This window comes from Heteronotia binoei, chromosome 2 (genome assembly GCF_032191835.1).
Source record: "Heteronotia binoei isolate CCM8104 ecotype False Entrance Well chromosome 2, APGP_CSIRO_Hbin_v1, whole genome shotgun sequence".
NCBI lineage: Eukaryota > Metazoa > Chordata > Lepidosauria > Squamata > Gekkonidae > Heteronotia > Heteronotia binoei.
This window is the reverse complement of record NC_083224.1, coordinates 74,971,159-74,989,539: the sequence shown is the minus strand read 5'-3', so window position 1 is coordinate 74,989,539 and position 18,381 is coordinate 74,971,159. Positions and strand designations below refer to the sequence as shown.

Below are 18,381 nucleotides of genomic sequence, written 5' to 3'. Positions count from 1 at the left end.
CAAAGTAGCCATTTCCTCCAAGGGAACTAGGGTTGCCAACCTCTTGATGGAGGCTGGAGATCACCTAGAATTACAGCTGCTCTCCAGATATCAGTCCCCCTGAAGAAAATGGCTGCTTTGAAAGATGGACTTTATTGCATTATACCTTGCTTTTTCTTCTCTCCCCAAACCTCTCAAGGCTCCACCCCCAATCCAGGGATTTCCAGAGATTTCCCAGCCTGGGCTGGCAACCCTAATGGGAACTGATCTCTGTAGCTGGGAGTGGGAGATCTGTTGTGATTCTAGGGGATCTCCAGCCTCCACCCAGAGATTGGCAACCCTAGATGGTGAGAAGGAAGCAGGAAAAATGGACAGATTATGGGGGCTTTCAGGAAAGTGAAAGAGGAACCAGCAGGAGAGGGGAAGCGAGATGCCTTCTACAAGTCCTTGAGGGTTCCCACTTGTATAGAATATTCTCAGTCACTGAAGGCAACCCAAACTTTTAAGTACACATGGTTGCACAGACCCTCATGGAAACTGAGACTGTGCAAATATATTAAGGTGTAGGCTGCTATGTTAGGAAGTTGTAAGTGAATTAACTGATCATTAACTAACCAAGCATGCAGTAAATATATATTGATCAATAGAAGTGTTCTACAAGTGGCTGCTTGCCTTCTTATTCCCTTGTGTTCTTTAATGCTTTGTTTTTGTATAAAATTCAGATAATTAAAGTTCCTTCTCCCTAATAAGATTATCCTCACAGATGAGCGATAGTATGCTTCACCTTTTTAGGTTTACCTTTAGGGCCCAGTTTTTCCACACATTTATTTATTTATTATTGTTTTTATTATTTATTACTTTAAATTTCTATCCCACCCTCTCCACAAGCGGACATAATGATTCCACAAAGGAACTTATGTTTTCTAGCTTGACCATGTGCCCTCTTTGATATAAAGAGCAACACATCCCCCCAACATGTCATTCTCTGTCCTGTCTGTATAGTGTATGGCCACGGTTATCTGTGTCCCATTGATTTTTCCTGTTCTAACAAGATTCTGAAACACCCGCTATAGCTCAGTTGTCATTTAGTACCAAGCACTCTAGTTCTTCCATTTCGGTTTGGGGTCTTTGGCATACCTGTATTTCATTTCCCATTCCCTCTCCAGGGATTTTCAACCTCACAGCTCTTGGGTCTCCTTATTTGACCTTCATTTACCACCTGATTGCCGTTCTCAAATTCCTATCTGTTCCCTCAAGTGTTTTGTCAACTATTTATCCCATCATCCCTTAGACATGAGTGATCTCAAACCAAAGGCTCCTCAGCTCCTGTTGACTTTCCCCCAGGAGTTAGTCTGAAAGTTGCTCTATTTCTTTTGAAGCCTCAGCAGCTTGGTTGCATTTCAATTCAAGTAAAGCCCATCTCTTTTTTACACATTTGACTTCCTAAGAAAGTCCCCCAGTGCCTGACAAATTCAAACCCTTTCTCCTAGCACCACCTTCTCATCCATGCATTGAGAAGGAACAGGTAATATTTCTGAGAATGCTACCACTGAAGTCCTGGACTTTAACCTTCTGCCTAGTAACTAACTTTCCCCATTATTCAACAATGTATTTATTTAGTAGGCTTATATTCCACCCTTTCCCATAAACAGGCTCAGGGCGATTCGCAACATAGACTAATATCAATAAAAACTTACAATTCAGAATTAAAACAATACATTAAAATTGAACAAGGCAGGAACAATAAAACAATAATTAAATGTTATAGATGCCAACATACAATACTGTGACCACCAGTTTCTCTCCTACACTAGCCATCAGCTTATTGGGTAGTGTCCACAGCCTTCACATCAGGCATCCAAGTCCTGAAAAGTGAGCATTTAAAAAAACCCCTTTTAAACATTAACATTTCATTTGAATATGCATAGAAATCAGCAAACCACCATGAGTAACTATCCTTATTAGGTAGATCCAAGTAGACAGCCGTGTTGGTCTGAAGTAGTAGAACAAAATAGGAGTCAAGTTGCACCTTTAAGACTAACTTAGTTTTAAAAATAAAATAAAAATAAAATAAAACTAAGTTGGTCTTAAAGGTGAAACTTGACTCCTATTTTGTTCTATCCTTATTAGGGATGGACTGGGATGTTAAAAGAGCCTTGAAGCTGTATGAGCCAAGTGTTGCCTGCAATACAAGCAGCCTCACAGGGGCTACTTGGCTCAAACTTGGGCCAGCCTACACTCATTGTCATTGTAATTGCAATGTGGGTCCAAGAAGAGTGGCCTCTGTGGCACGTGGCTCAGCCCACTCTTGTCTCCCAGTGGCCATCCAGGGCAGTAGCCCAATAGGCTCATTCCCACTAAATATGCTTCTGTTCCTTATCATGTTCAATTGCCTTCTGTGTAGGATATCTTTGCTAAAGGACTACTTGAGCAAAGGATGATAAGGTTTACATTATCGAAACTAGAATTTGCACCACAATCTAGAAGTAATAGGAGAAGGGGAGCCAACATGCCATGGTCCATAAGTCTAGTTATACATATGCAACTTAGTGGCATGCAGTTAAATATACTGAAGATAATTGGTTCCATGTTGTTTATGAGGAATACCAATTCTGAAAGTTTACTTGTTCAGGGCTTTCAGGGCATGTGAGCCATCAGCACTCCTAAACATTATTAAAGGGGAATTCTCTCCAAATTAGTCAGCATATCCATAGGAGAGTGTCCTAAATTTAACTCTGCAATCAGGAAGCAGGAACTAAATGCAAGTAGAACTATGAAGAAAGTATGCCAGACTCAGAACTGGGAGACATGTACCATCCATATGATTACTGAATATTTTGTAATCACCTGTAACTTTTTAAAAATATAAGTCCCTGGGTGACTTACCACCCATGCAAAGGAGGAGTACTTTTTGCATACATAATACTCATTTCCCAAAATAAATACAGAAAATAAAATAGTGAAATGTCAAGCCCTAAATCAGTCACCATCAGCAGCCCACTTCATCCTACATCATGTATTCAAGCTATGAATGACACAGGCATTCTGTTTGACAGTTGGCATTGTGAAACCACTTCAGCTGTAGACAACAGTTTCTGTACCCTGGGGTGACATCAGCATCAAACATTCAGTGCAATGATGTTCATTTTGTATCATTGTGTGAAGCAGCAGGCAGTGCTCCAGAACCTTTTTAGCGGCTTCTTATAAGAACTCATACTGCACAGTACCTTCTTGTTATGTTAAGAAACATTGATCACTAGATTCCCAACACAGAGAAGGTTAGTGAAGCTGAATAATAGTGAACACAGAGCTCTACTTCAGGTTGGTTTACTAACTCTGGCTCTTGGTATGTCTCTGTGTGTGGTTTTTACTTATTGCCAAATAGCGAGAGTTCTCTGACCTATTCAGGTCAGGAAAAAGAGAAGACAAGTTGTGCAATTGATGCTGGTTTAGAGCATCCAAAACTGGAGTCATCCCTTTTAATCCACCTTCCTTTTCTTGTTGCCTCAGAATGGGAGTTTAAAATAGAAAAAAATTGGGAGGATTAAATGCTTAAGATTCATAATCTGGTTCTCAAAAGCTTCTCACATTACCCTTTCCAGTTACTAAGAGCTGACATCACTTCCATGACAAAAAATTTTCACAGGAACTCTGTGAAGGGTCTTTCACAGCACAGGCTTTCCCTAACTAAGGAAAGAATCAATTCCCTTAGCAGATTGTGTGATCTGGGGCCAAAATTTTGAGGCCAATTTTTTTTTAAAGCAGCTACATTGTCTCACCTGAATAATGGTCATTCAATGGCACACCTAAAGTGACCATCCATGGAGTTTCTCCTGGGCCCTCAAAGTGCTAAAAATGGATCCTATTGTCACAGGTTCCACTGCAAACCTGTGCAGTTACTCCAGTCTAACACAATGAAATAAAAAAAAAACCTATAGTTTGGCAGTGACCAAACTTGCTTAACATAAGAGCCACATAGGATAAGTGTCAAATGTTTGAAAGCTGGAAGACAGGAAGGAATGAAGGGTGGTGAAACAGTGGAAAGAAAGCAGATAGATGGGGGTGGGAGGGAGAGGTGGAAAGAAAGCAACTTTAATTTTAAATGCATTTTCCAAGCCATCAGTTGGCTTGGCTTGGAGAAGTGATTTAAAGAGATAAATGCCTTCTCCAAGCTGGCTGATGGGCAGTGGGGGTTTCAAGAGCCACAAAATATCTCTGAAAGAGCCACATGTGGCTCCTGAGTGGCAGTTTGGAGACCCCTGCTATAGATGAATGTAAGCAACAAATGCGGAACTAAAAAAGAAAGAAGGGCCATGAAATGGAGAGGGAATTGAGAGATCCAGGAGAACCTTGCATTGAAATTATTCTGACCCCTGTGGAGAATGTGGAAACAGGATTACACTGTTTTGGAACTGCAGATGAAACTTTCTTGTGGAAGTTTGGCAGTATGGAAACATGCTACTTTGTATTAGCTTCCAATGGGAACCAGGAGTCAAAGCACTGAACTGTGAATGGAAATCTGTTCAATGACTAACTTCCTTCCTTCACTGAGCCACCAAAGGCCCTGGATGCCTTCCAGAAATGATGGAAGATGCTTCAGTTTAAGCAGGCATTTAGTGGTTGGGGTAAGTGTGGGGTTGTTCTAGTTGTATATGTATTTAGCAATATCCTTTCAGCATGTATACTATTTTAAACTCTCAGTTGCTTAAATTAAGCATGATAGATGGAGCAGTTTAGAAACCAAGCACATCTGTCCTGAAAATGTTATTGTTCATCCCAATCCTATCCTCCAACACTCAGCTGTCGAGTTTATTGGCATCCTGCTTGAGGGTCTGCTGCAGCTAAGTTAGCCCAATATCTAGCACTGCAGCAGATTAAAGGGGGCAGCCTGATTAACTGTTGCCATAGCACTGAGCAACTGAACCAGAACCCCCTGTCCTTCTCTAGGCACAGGAGACAAGATCTCCCTGGCTTGTAGTGAGCCCCAGAGATACTCAAGAAATTAGCCCTTTTCAGACATTACATTTGGGAATATGGGGAGTCTACCTACCTAGAGAGCCAGTTTGGTGTAGTGGTTAAGTGCGCGGACTCTTATCTGGGAGAATCAGGTTTGCTTTCCCACTCCTCCACTTACAGCTGCTAGAATGGCCTTGGGTCAGCCATAGCTCTCGCAGAGCTGTCCTTGAAAAGAGCAGCTTCTGGGAGAGCTCTCTCAGCCCCACCTACCTCACAGAGTGTCTGTTGTGGGGAAGGACGGTGAAGGAGATTGTAAGTCGCTCTGAGACTTTGAGATTCAGAGTGAAGGGCAGGGCATAAATACAATATCTTCTTCTACCGTGCATATCAGGAGCATGCACTACCCAGTTTCCATGTAATTTATTTATTTAGGAAATTATATGGCCCCTCACCAGAATCCTGTTGAAGGAGGCTTACAAGGAAAAACAAAACATGTGTGCGTGCTGCCTCCCTTCACACGGGATGGCAACTGTACATATTGGGAGGATGTATGCAGGTTGGTAGGCTCCTGGTACATGTGACAGTAATATCTGAAAAGGTATGTGTGACTGTAAAATCTATAACAAGACTGTTATTACTTCTTTCTTAGTAAATGAATAATAATACCATCCTGAGCAAAATTCAATGCTTCCATTTATTTTTAAAATAATTTTTATTAACAATTTTAAACCACAAAACAGAAACTAACAACAAATATTATAAAACTGAAGAAAAGATGGGGGGATAAGAGGAAGGATAAGAAAAATATAAAGAAATGGCTTCCCATCTCCTCTATGACAAATACAAGTAAAATTACAAACTTAACACTTACCCTAAATACTTCCATTTAAGATTATTTGGATTTTATCTACAGGAGTCAGGAAGCAAGGTGGGAACAATGACACCTCTGGGCACCATGTTGGGAATCAGACTGTGCACTCCACCCCCATGCCCCCATCTGCATATGTTCACACCTGCACACACACTTTCCCCTTACCTTTCCACTAAGGGGCTCAGGCCAGTGCACACAATTCTTTCCTATGCTACCCTCATAAGGTAGCCTAGGCTGAGTGCTTGTGAGTGGACAAGATCACTTGGTGATCTTCATGGCAGAGTGAAAATTTGAACCCTTGTTTCTATGTCCTTGTCTGACACTTTTACCCCTTATTTGGCAGGGATACACCACATGTGTGTATACACACACAACATACAAACACAAGCATGCGTTGGGCTGCGCTTGCAAATTTTAGACTGTATAGGATTGTGCTCTGATAGGCTAATGTGCTGCCACTGAAGCAAGCAAGAAATGACTGCCACTGGAAATGTGAGGAAGAAGAAATAAACAAAATGGGAGCCACTGTTCACCTTTTGCTCTGTAGCTGTATGCAAGAGAAGATTCACACTGTTGCCAAATTTCACAAAATGTGTAAGTTTTCTTGCATTGCTATACATTTTGCTATACATTTATACAGTATATTTGGAAACAAAAATGAATATATTGTACAGTCTACATTTAGGCCAACACAGTTGCCACCGCTCACTGTATCTCTAAAAGCCCCAGATTAACAGGAATCTTTTGATGACATCAGTGGGCTTTGGAGCATATCATCACATTCGCTTCATCAGAAAAGTTCCATGGAAGGCTGCCACTTCTCTGCTATGGCCCAGCATAAGTACAATGTAATTGAGCACCAGAACAATATCCAAAATAAAGCTGGCTCTATCCTACACAGCCCAGAGTGAATGCTCAGATTTCTAAAATGACTCTTCGTGAAACATATACCAAGTGCACATTCACATGACCATGTCTTCCCAATATAAGATGAATTTGTCCAGCAGACATCCCAGTCCTTTGACTGGCTGAATATTAATCAAACTGCATGCTAAAAGCATTGGAAGGACTTCATTCTTGCCCAAAACACATTGGTTCACAAGGAGATATTAAATCAAATGTCTATTTTTTTACAAAGCTAGGACCCCCACAAATCCTCTCTGCAAAGTGACTATGCAGAAATTTACCTTGCAGCAGAAATTCATTTGAATCCGCTCATTGTTGTGTTCTCATATGGTTGATGTTGATTCTGCATATGATCAATACTCAAATAATTTAAAAGTATTTTAGCCAGTGTAAATATTGCATTTTATGTTGTGCATCTAAAAATGAAATTTCTAGATTTACACTGGCTATACTTTTCAAAATTGTTCTCTTTGTGTTGATTTACACAGCATTGAGATTGCAGGGTCAGGACCCCCAGACCTAACCTGTGAACTTCATCACAGTCACTTGTTAATTTGTTTGCTCTCCTCTGTTTCTTGGGCATGTTGTTTCCACTACAGTTGGTACCACAGCAGTATGCTGTGTATTCCTCAAATAAGTATATGCCTCACATGAATGATGCCCATAGCTTCAAGCACTAAATTGCCCTGAATAATTTCCCTTCTCCTGTGGTTGTCAGTTACCAAGACAGGTTTTTGAGCATTTTTCCTAGGAAAACTTGCTAGAGCTCTACAAGACCCTGAACAATGTTAATTAATCAATTAACTTCATTTATAGGCTGCCATTCTCATTGAGACTTGAGGTGGATTACAAAATATAAAAACAATTCAAACAGCATGAAACATCCAATAAACACTGTAGCAGAATAAAGACTACAGAACAGGACAACAGTGCAAAAAAACAAAGCAAATACCCTGTCTAAGACATTATATATCATAATGCACAGACTATATATTTATTCCCTTATAAAGCCATTCCATTATACCACAATTTCAATACCTTCCTGCAGTCCTTGTCTGTGAGAATGCACAGGCATTCATGATGATGAGGGAGCATTCACAAAGGGATTTTGTCTCCTCTTGCTCCCACTATTCTCCATTGGTAGGATGTCACTATAAAAGGTAAAGGTAGTCCCCTGTGCAAGCACCAGTCGTTTCCGACTCTGGGGTGACATTGCTTTCACAATGTTTTCACAGCAGATTTTTTACGGGGTGGTTTGCTATTGCCTTCCCCAGTCATCTACACTTTCTCCCCAGCAAGCTGGGTACTTATTTTACTGACCTCGGAAGGATGGAAGGCTGAGTCAACCTGAGCTGGCTACCTAAACCAGCTTTTGCTGGGATCAAACTCAGGTCATGAGCAGAGAGTTCAGACTGAAGTACTGCAGCTTTACCACTCTGCGCCATGGTCCAAATGTTACTATAGCTATTCTCATTTTTAAGCAGCAAAAAGTCTACTGGTGGCCCAGGGAAGGGATAATGGTGAGTGCAAGGAGAAGTGGTATTGATGTGGGCAGTGAACTTTGAAAATCCATACCTTCCCATCCACATGGTGGGCAAACCTGCTTTGACTTCAATCTTACCCAAAAGATCATGCCAAAGCAGATTTCAGAAAGAAAAGAGAAGAGTAGGGGAACCCATATGTGAATTGGGGAATGATGTTGGCACACTTTAGAAAAACAAGCAAACACTACAGTATGAGATGCAAAACAGAGCAATGCTGCTATGCTGAAGTGACTTGGAATTTAAAATAATTTTCTTCAATGAAAATCTTCAATTTCTTATTACCTTTGAACTTTACAGAATACTCCTGAGAGGTGGAAGTTGTCCCCACTGACGGTGGTATCATTTATCTGTGTTGGATTTCATGTTTGTGACTTAGATGTACTGCTTGACACTGCACAAACAAGCATGCATAAGAGAAGGTCATCACCACTATTTTAACTAGTGGTGGTAGAAATGTGATGCATCACATATACGAATGCCAGAAATGCTTTTCTCTTGGGGGTGCATGTTAAGCTGGGGCTATACATTGCCCAGGAAAAACTGCAGACTTTAATGTAATAAATGAATTTACAGTGTCTTGAATTTCTGAGAGGGTATACTGAAGAATGCAGGCACTGGAATTGGACACAAAGACTTTTAATTCTTTGGTTTGCATTCCGTCAACTAGGCAACTCTCTATTCTTTGAATAATAATTATTTTAAAAGACCTGCAACTATACTGTCACTTCAGGCTCTCACTAGTATTGCAAACAAGTTTGTGTATGATGAACAAACATGAAGAAACATTTATATCAGAATTACAAAATCAGCTCAGATTATTTTCAAAGGAGAGTACTGAGAGTTCTACTTATGCCATATCATGTTGTGCTGTTAGGCACTGTGTAGGGAAGTACCAGAAGGCTGAGCTGTGTGGCAATCAACAAGACTTTGCCTGAATTGTTAACATGTAACAAGAAGAGATGGGAAACAGCATTAATCAAAAATCAGAAAAAGAGTCCTCATTCTGGTAAATTAAGCAGGTCATTTAATGGAGGTATTTTGAAGGCCAGAAATGAGCTTCAAAAAGCATCGTAGAAGGCAACTGGAGCAAGAAAGATGGGAGTCGGGTCTATGTAATCCAGATACTTCAGGCTGGCTCCCGTCAGTCCTCACCTGTCATTTTTCTGCCTCTGTTGGGATGTGGTTGCAGTAAGTATTCTTCCATCCTTGGGAGGCATGGGAGTGTCCAAATCTATGGCTGTTCCCTGAGTGAAAACATTACAGCTTTCCAAACATGTCAGCAGCATTTCTTTCTGGGCTCATCTTCAGGTGTAAGCTTAATAGAATCTGTAAGATAGCTTTCCATGGTCCCTTGGTACTATGAGAAATAAATAAACCAACATGAACTAAGAAGACAAAAAGTGACTCTGCCCAGAGGTCTGTCCAGGCTAGAACTTGAACAGAGATTATCCACTTGCATCTGGAAAGCTCATAAGCAAGACATCCACTCTAAGGGGCAACAACTGCTGGAAGTTTGAGCAAGCTCATTTTTCTCTGCCTCTCCTATAAATGACACACAATTGCCCTCAGCATTTACTGCTTCCTTGAGGGTATGCTCAGTGCTTGAACTGTCTGGATGGACGGGGGTTCTTTTTTAGTTTACAAACCAACATTAATAAAAGTGGATCTTGTTAGTATCATTTTGAAGGAAAAAGTTCAATGACAGCATTTGCCTTTATGTGTTTTCCTGTATTATAAGTGTAAACTCATTTTGCATAGATATCAAACTTTTATTTTTAACCTGACTAGTACTTTTGCCAATTTCCCTTGACATCCGGTCAAATAATAACTAAATATGGGAATGCTTTCCTTCAACTCCTGAGCTTCACAGACTGACTAGAGGGCAACACCTTGTGGTCAGAGGCAGTAATCTCACTCAACATGCTTCCAAATAAATCAGACCCAAAGAGAATAATTCTTTGGGCAAACAACAGCTTTAATGCCATGGTTTCTATTTTCGTTTGCTACATGATTAGAAATATAGTTTGATTTCATGAGAATCCATTTTTATTCCTTTTACAATGCTACATTGATTGCTATTATCATTAATAATATACACCCAAAATCTACCTTCATGTGTTAGTGCTAATTCTTCTTATCTCACCACTCCTCCCCCCCCTCCCCGCTCAATTTTTAAAGGATTCATTATGGTCTCTCAGTCCAGCTGTAATCTGCAACACTCAAAATGTGAACATATATCAAGGTAAATAGATATATTTATTCCTATCATTCTGAGTAGACATGAACTTCATTCAAGCTAGAAAGGCAGTTGGAAATGCACACACTAAAAAAAACTTTACTAAATCACAAACTAGTGAAAACGAAAACTTCATCTATCTTGGGTTTGCTGTAATGACCACAAGAGGGCATTTTGTCCTTCACGTGTTGCAATTTAAAGCAGACGGTCTTGACCTTTCAGCCTACCACCTCCAAAGTACTCAACATGAACGACACTCCCATTTTTATTAAAATATTTATGCGATGGCATTCTCATCTACCTTAGAGCACCTTTCCTATGTGGACATATAGAGGTTTATTCAACTGGAGTGTGGAGAATAAAATTATACAATTGGAGTATGGAGAATAAAATTGCAACATGGAGTTGAGAGAGTAGGCAGAGAGAGGGGTTTTTTTCTTTCTCTCCCCAAATACTAGAACTCAAGTCATCCACTGAAGCTGACAGGACAGGACTGACAAAAGGAAATACGACTTTGTACAGTGAATGATTAAAATGTGGAATTCACTCAAATGATGTAGGCCACAGGCATATTTTAAAAAAGGATTAGATAGACCTATCCTCCATGAATCTATCAGTGCCTCTGGCCTGGTGACTAAAAGGAAACTCCACATGCAGAGGCAGTAAACCTCTGAATCCCAGAGCCGGAAGGCAACATCAGGAAGAAGAATACAGATTTATACCCCGCCCTTCTTTCTGAATCAGAGACTCAAAGCGGCTTACAATCTCCTATATCTTCTCCCCCCACAACAGACACCCTGTGAGGTGGGTGGAGCTGAGAGGGCTCTAACAGCAGCTACCCTTTCAAGGACAACTCCTGGGAGAGCTATGGCTGACCCAAGGCCATTCCAGGAGCTGCAAGTGGACAGAATGCTGGACTAAATGAACCACTAATCTGATCTAGGAGGGCCAATTAACCCAATTAGTGAAGAATTCTCTAGGAGGTCTTCACAGTTGGCTTTAGACTCACTTTTGAAGACGCTATGTTGATTTTCCCTCAGCAGGCTTTAATCTTCTATGCAGGGCTTTTGTTGTAGAAAAAGCCCAACAGGAACTCATTTGCATATTAGGTCACACACCCCTTATGGCACTATTGTTTCATGCAGGACTTTTAAAGAAAAAGCCCAGCAGGAACTCATTTGCATATTAGGCCACACCCCCTGATGCCAAGCCAGCCAGAACTGCGTTCCTGTGCATTCCTGCTCACCCCCCCCCCCCCCCTGCTTCTATGTGTCTAATGATTCTATATTTGATTACAGTTTCAACTAATTTGCCTGGGAAGACATTAGACTAACTGGCCTGTTATTTCCTGATTCCCATCTGGACCCTTTTAAAAAAATGGTGTAACATTTGCTACTCTCTTCTAGTAGAATGGCTGATTCCACTGACAACAAGTTACAAATACTGGTTAGTAGATCAACAATATCATATTTGAGTTCCCTAAGAACTCTTTGGTGTATGCTATCAGGACCTGAAGATTTACTGGTTTTTAATTTCCCCACTAGGTCCAGAATTTCATCTGTCATCAATTCTTCAGATTCCGTTCCTGAAAACAGTGGCTGTGTCATGGATACATGTCCCACACTTTCCACAGTGAGCACAGTTGCAAAGAATTAATTTAGTTATTTGCTACCTCCTCATCTTGCTTTGCCTAATTCTATAGCAATATGTTTCTGTAGAGATATACATTGCTTAATGCTATAGTTATATGTTAATAACCAGTTTTTTATAAAAAAAACCCCACAACAATCCTGAAGACACCCTCTGTTGGCAGAGGAGGGAAATGGAGGGTGTAGGGGCCAGAGAAATACAGGAGAAATGTTGCAGTGAAAAGAACATGGACATCATCCTCATTAGCAAGAACTGCTCCTGTTTACAGATACTAGTGCTACCTACCCTTGAGAGTGCTTGCCTTGATAAGGTCTCAAAGGCTTGCACTACATTGATATCATCTTTGGCACTAACTTCAAAATAGGCAATGTTCTTCTTCAAGCACCATAATGAAGCTTCCTCCTTGGATACCTGTCAGACAAGAGGATTTGATCAGGTGTCTGCCATAAGCAGTGAACTCTAGCTACATAATGTTTTTGTTTAGTTTATATTGCTTTCTTTAATTACCATTCTAAGTTCGGCCAGATTGTTCAAAACTTCAGCTTTATCAGAAACTTTACTGATATGTGACATTGAAAATTTCCTATGTCTGACACTCTCAGCAGCTCTTCCTGGTCCTGGTTCAGTGCTAAAGCTGTGTGTGTGGGGGGGGGAGGGTTATTATTCCGCTGACTAATCCTCATCGGTGAATAAGGCTATCACTTTTGCACTTCAAATATGCATTTCTGCATTTCTGCACTCTACTCCCTGTGGTTGACTGTATTTATCCTTTCTCTGCTTTTCTGAAGAAGAAAAAAAAACCAGGCACTTCAGTTCCCAGCTAGTCTAGACTGCAAGATTTCAGTCTACCTGAAGTCCAGGTAAAAGTAGTTGTTTTGAAGAAGGTTGGTGCAAGTTGTTATTTACTGTTATTATTTATCCTTGTTTTTATGCTTGGGTGAAATTGCTTGCTTTTTCTTTTTCTGTAATCAGTGTTTCCATTTGTCCAAGAAATTATGTTGGTTCAAGGGCTGAGCCTTCTCAGGTTCCCCCTTCTCACTGTAGCCCCCACCAGATCACATAGTCCCCCCCCAGGGGACAGAATGCTGGACTAGACAGACTAATGGTCTGATCCAACAGGGCTCTTCATCTTATGTCTCATAGCTTCCAACAGCAGGGAAGCAGCTTAGGAGATTGCTTTAGGAAAAGGGAGGTCAGGAAGGACCTGAATCCATGGGTGCCATTACTCTCACATAATTACTCTCAATATTCCAATTCCCACAGAGCATAAGGATAACTAGTTTTGCTGTAGAATAGGGTCACTTCTAGGCACCCTGCCATCTCCATAGCAGACACTGAAGTAAAAGGGCGACAGTGACCATGAAAAATCTACAAGGTGGACAGACAGAACTGATTGGATAGAACTAGGCAAATCAGATGAGTGGCATTTGCAGCACGGTCACTTAGTGTGGGGACATCAGCGGCCATGTATTTCTTTTTAAATAAAAAATATTCCCACTCTATAAAGAAGCTCTCATTCTTTCGACGGAAGTGTCCCAAATAAAAAACCTTGTTTTGAAAAAAATTCTTATGTATGGTGTTATATGTACTGTCTGCACACTGATGGTCCTGTCTCAAGACATGTGCAGAACATAGCTTTTTTAAAAACAACTGTATTTCTAAAGGCATGTGCACCTGTGATGAACAGAATGAGAACACAGCCTCGGATGGGGTAGAAACAAAGGTACATGATGGCACAAGTATGTGGGTCTTAGGCACTACTTTCCATTAAATCAGATTGCCTGTATATTCAGGCTACTTGGGAACAGGTGCTGCTTTTTACCAGCAGCTCCAGCTACGACTAGGAGGGCTACTCCACCACAATTTGCCAATCGTAGGAGTGCCTATTAGGCTTAGTTGCTCTAGTGATTGCTGGTATCAGGGCACAAACTCTATGGTAAAAACTATTTTTACTATAGAGTTTCCCCCTGAATACCAGAGCAACACAGCTACATTGAGGGATGATGACTTCACTTCCTATGCAACTTCAGCAACGTGATCTGGGCCTTCCTCTTTCTCCTAATAAGTCCCCCCATTCTCCATCCCCTACTGGTTGCCAGGAGGGGCCTGACAATCTTAACCTGATCTCTGAAAAGTCTCTGGCCTTAATCTATAGAGGTTACTTATACTTATATTCCTTTGAAATCAATGGTATAAACTGAGGAAATGTGAAGCAATGGGGGAATGTGAAAGCCACCTATTGTCACAAGACTATTTCTCACATTGGGCGTTTCGCACTGACCTTCAAGTAGCATGACCACCCTCTTCACACCGGAGGATCTGCCCGGATTTCGCACAAGAAGCGCCGGCGCACCCAAAAGAGCCGGCTACTTCCGTCGCGAAACCCGCTCAAACGGAAACCGCCAAGAAGCAGGAAAACGTTTGAGTGGGTTTCGCGATGGAAGTAGCCGGTTCTTTTGGGTGCGCCGGCGCTTCTTGTGCGAAATCCGGGCAGATCCTCCGGTGTGAAGAGGGTGGTCGCGCCACTTGAAGGTCAGTGCGAAAATGCCCATAGTGTTATAATGTGAGGAACACCTCAGTCCAATTCTGATCTGCAGTTTCCAAGTAAGTTTAGAGCTCTTATATCCCGCACTTTTCCACCATTCTGCATACTTTCTTTTCTTACCTCTCGTTCCTTCAAATCAATTTTATTTCCCAGAACAACCATGGGAAAGCTTTGCTCTGTAGGAACCACCTTCTGCAGAAAGTCTTTTCTCCAGTAACTCAAGGATTCAAAGGAATCTTTGTCCATGACATCAAAGGCCAGCACACAGCCATCTGAGCCTTTATAAAATGTCGATACCATGGATCGAAACCGTTCTTGTCCACCTGTGTCCCAAATCTACAAAGAGGGTGAAAATATGTGCATTAGCAACTACAGAGCCATAACAGATGAGCCATCAGGCAAAGCAAAGGGATACAATTTTAAGCCTATCTGCATTATGCGTTGTATATATGGAAAGTCAACAAGCTTTTGTGCCTCTTCAGTAGTTGTGGCAGCCACTACAAAGCATCATGGCAAAAAGGCAGCCCCCACAAAGTCTTCTTGCCTGCTATTAACATTATTCCAAGGTTTGTGGATAACACTTGAGAGACAGAAAGACAATTAGGCAAAGCGGTCAATACCCCAGGATGCAAGAAAAGAAAATGTCTCTGGAAAAGATTTCCTTGTTCTTCTTCCTGCACTCATGAGAACATCCATAGCAAAACCCAAAACCCATGTAATTGTTTTTATCAAGACCAGTTAAAATAACACAACACATTGTGCAAGTTCTTGAGAATCAGAAACCTTCCACATCACGTTGTGCTATTTCAGCTGGCCTTGCTATAAGCTACGACATGGATTTTGGTTTCTGTATCTCACAATAGCTGTCTTTTGAGAATGGTCCATGTGGCTGAACAAAGTATATGTTTATTATATGGAAAAATACACACAGGAAGCATGTAATAATATAAAATACACAATCAATACGAGTATATAGTCAGGTTGAATGATCACACTAAATGCTACTATCAAAGAACTCCATCACAAATTGGCCAAAATGTGGCCAGGCCAGACTTTTGCATAATCATTAGAGTTGCCAGCCTCCAAGTTGTGGCTGGGATTATGATTGATGTCCAGGTGACAGAGATTAGTTCACCTGGCTGATATGGAAGGTAGACTCTATGGCATTGTGCCCCACTGAAGTCTCCTCCTCCGTAAACCCTGCCCCAGGCCCGTAGCTATGAGGGGGCCTGTGGGGGCACAGCCCCCTGACTGCTAGGCAAGGCTTGGGGCCCCTAACCAGCCTCCAGTGCCTCGGCTGCATCCTTCTCCATTCTGCCCTCATCATACACTGTTGCTTCTGCTTGCTTAGGGGCCGGAAGAAGTATCTGACCCATCAGCAAGCAGAAACAATGGAGCAATTTCAGTGCCCAGGACTGAAAGTTAAGCTCCACCTCACTTCTGCTTGCTTAGGGGCGGGAAGAATTCTCTGACCCCTTAGCAAGCAGAAACAAGGAGGCACTTTCAGCGCCCAGGACTGAAAGTTAAGCTCCCTGTTGCTTCTGCTTGCTTAGGGGCTGGAAGAAATCTCTGACCCCTCAGCAAGCAGAAACAAGGGGGCACTTTCAATGCCCAGGACTGAAAGTTAAGCTCCACTTTGCTTCTGCTTGCTTAGGGGCTGGAAGAAATCTCTGACCCCTCAGCAAGCAGAAATAAGGGGGCACTTTCATCGCCCAGGACTGAAAGTTAAGCTCCCTGTTGCTTCTGCTTGCTTAGGGGCTGGAAGAAATCTCTGACCCTTCAGCAAGCAGAAACAAGGGGGCACTTTCAGCACCCAGGACTGAAAGTTAAGCTCTACGTTGGGCTGACCTTGGGCTAGAGGGCACATGCAAGAAGAGGTCGTTCTGGCCCTCAAGTGGGGCGGCGGGGGTAGGGGGCGGATGGCTCCATTGCAGACAGGGTAGGGTAAGGTAGGCTGGCGCACACAAGTGGAGGTCTTGGCTGCCATCTGGGGCTGGGGATCAGTGGAGAGGTGATGTTCGCCTGCAGGGGTTTTCTGGCCTGGTCTCGCTGGCCACCCGAGTGAGGATGGGAGCTGCGCTTGGGCAGCCTCGGCTCACCCTCCAACAGGAAGAAATTGGAATTGGAGGTCTTGTAGCCCCAGAAGTCAGTTGTGACTTGGTGGCGCCTTCCACCACCCCCCTTGTCCCACCGGGCTTGCCTAGCTGGATCATGCTACAGGTAAGGGCAGGAGACCATGTGGCACATATCTAAACCTCTGAGTGGCTCCCCACCAGAGCTGCTGGAAGAGGGGTGGAAAGGGATCACCTTGAGGCAGCTGTGAGGAGGGGGGAGGCTGTATGGCAGCGAGCTGGCAGCTTTCCTCCTCAGCGGTGGTAGGAGAGAAGGCCATGGAGGTTGGGGCCACTATGTGCCCCCTGAAAAAAATCAGGGCCCCCAAATTCTTCAAATCCTGGCTACGGGGCTGCCCTGCCCTCAGGCTCCACCCCCAAAATCTCCAGGTATTACCCAACCTGGAACTGGCAGCCTTCATAGTAATGAGGCATGAGATCCAACACGAGGCTCATCTCACCTGCAGCTTCACTGGGGTGTTGTCCACCATCACCATCTTAGACATGACACTGGCTCCTAGGGTAGTTTGATAATCTTCGTGAAATGTTTTGTGAATATACCGAAGGAGAAGGGAGGTTTTGCCTACACTGGAGTGAAAGAAGAAACGTACAGAGTTAATTTTGTAGCAATTTTAGGCCAAGCTGCAGCCAAAAATTGGGTAATGATACCAGTCACATACATTCATCTTAAGTTGAACTGGTGAAGAAAGGCAAAGTTGTCTTTGACTTGACATATCCCTTTTCTACCTAACAATTGTAAGCCTTCGGTTTGTAAACTGAAAAACAAGTAATTATTTTTAAAAACTACTAGCATGTATATGTCATAGAATCAGAGTTAGAAGGGACCACCAGGGTCATCTAATCCAACCCCCTGCATAATGCAGGAAATTCACAAATACTGCTCCCCCACGCACCCCTGTTCCACCTGCTCCACACTCAGAAGATGGCAAATAATAATAATTATAATTAAAAACCCCTTGAGGATTCCTGGCAAAACTGGCCTGAAGAAAAATTGCTGCCTGACCCCAATATGTCAATATATATCAGTTAGGTTTTGGCACAGTTTGGTTGATCCACATCACTTTGACCCTGCCTATGTATCTAGTGATTTTTAATTAGTTCATCAATTGCTTGATCTGGACACTATTCAGTTGCATTTTTTTTGCTTCTGGAATAAGTTGAAGGAGTCTTCAATTGCATCTAAAAATATGACTTTCTGTGGCAATATCACTGTGATGATTTGTGCCTTCTGGGCCCAACTAGCATCTTCACGACTTTCAACGATTATGTCACACTCCATCTGCCCCATGTGGATCACGCTGTCTTCATTCCCTAGAAGTCTCAGAATGAGAGGCAAGGGGGTTGGCTCACCCCAGTTCACCTCCTCTCAGCTGGAGTACCCTTGACAAAAGCCCAGGCATCACTTCCTCCCTACCTCTGTTCCTGGTCCTCCTTTTAGTTCCCTCTCCTGCACCCAACCCCCACTTCCCTCTTTCCCAGGATTCCCTGCCCTGCCCGTCAGAGCTACTCCACCCCTCCCTGCTGGGCTCTTCCTGGGCCCACTGCAGGGTCTCATCCCAGCA

The 18,381-nt window shown here is 42.5% G+C and overlaps 1 protein-coding gene across 1 annotated transcript in view; it reads right to left on the bottom strand.

The window, feature by feature from the left end:
* Positions 1-9,428: 9,428 nt before the first annotated feature.
* The window catches only part of RAB7B (RAB7B, member RAS oncogene family), a 28,012-nt gene continuing 19,059 nt past the window's right edge, over positions 9,429-18,381 (bottom strand). The window contains exons 3-6 of the mRNA XM_060233261.1: positions 17,260-17,386; positions 14,808-15,023; positions 12,428-12,553; positions 9,429-9,613 (exon numbers count right to left, since the gene is read on the bottom strand). Of these exons, the coding sequence (XP_060089244.1) occupies positions 9,533-9,613; positions 12,428-12,553; positions 14,808-15,023; positions 17,260-17,386 (550 nt within the window). The 3' untranslated portion in view covers positions 9,429-9,532. The remainder of the gene's footprint in view (positions 9,614-12,427; positions 12,554-14,807; positions 15,024-17,259; positions 17,387-18,381) is intronic.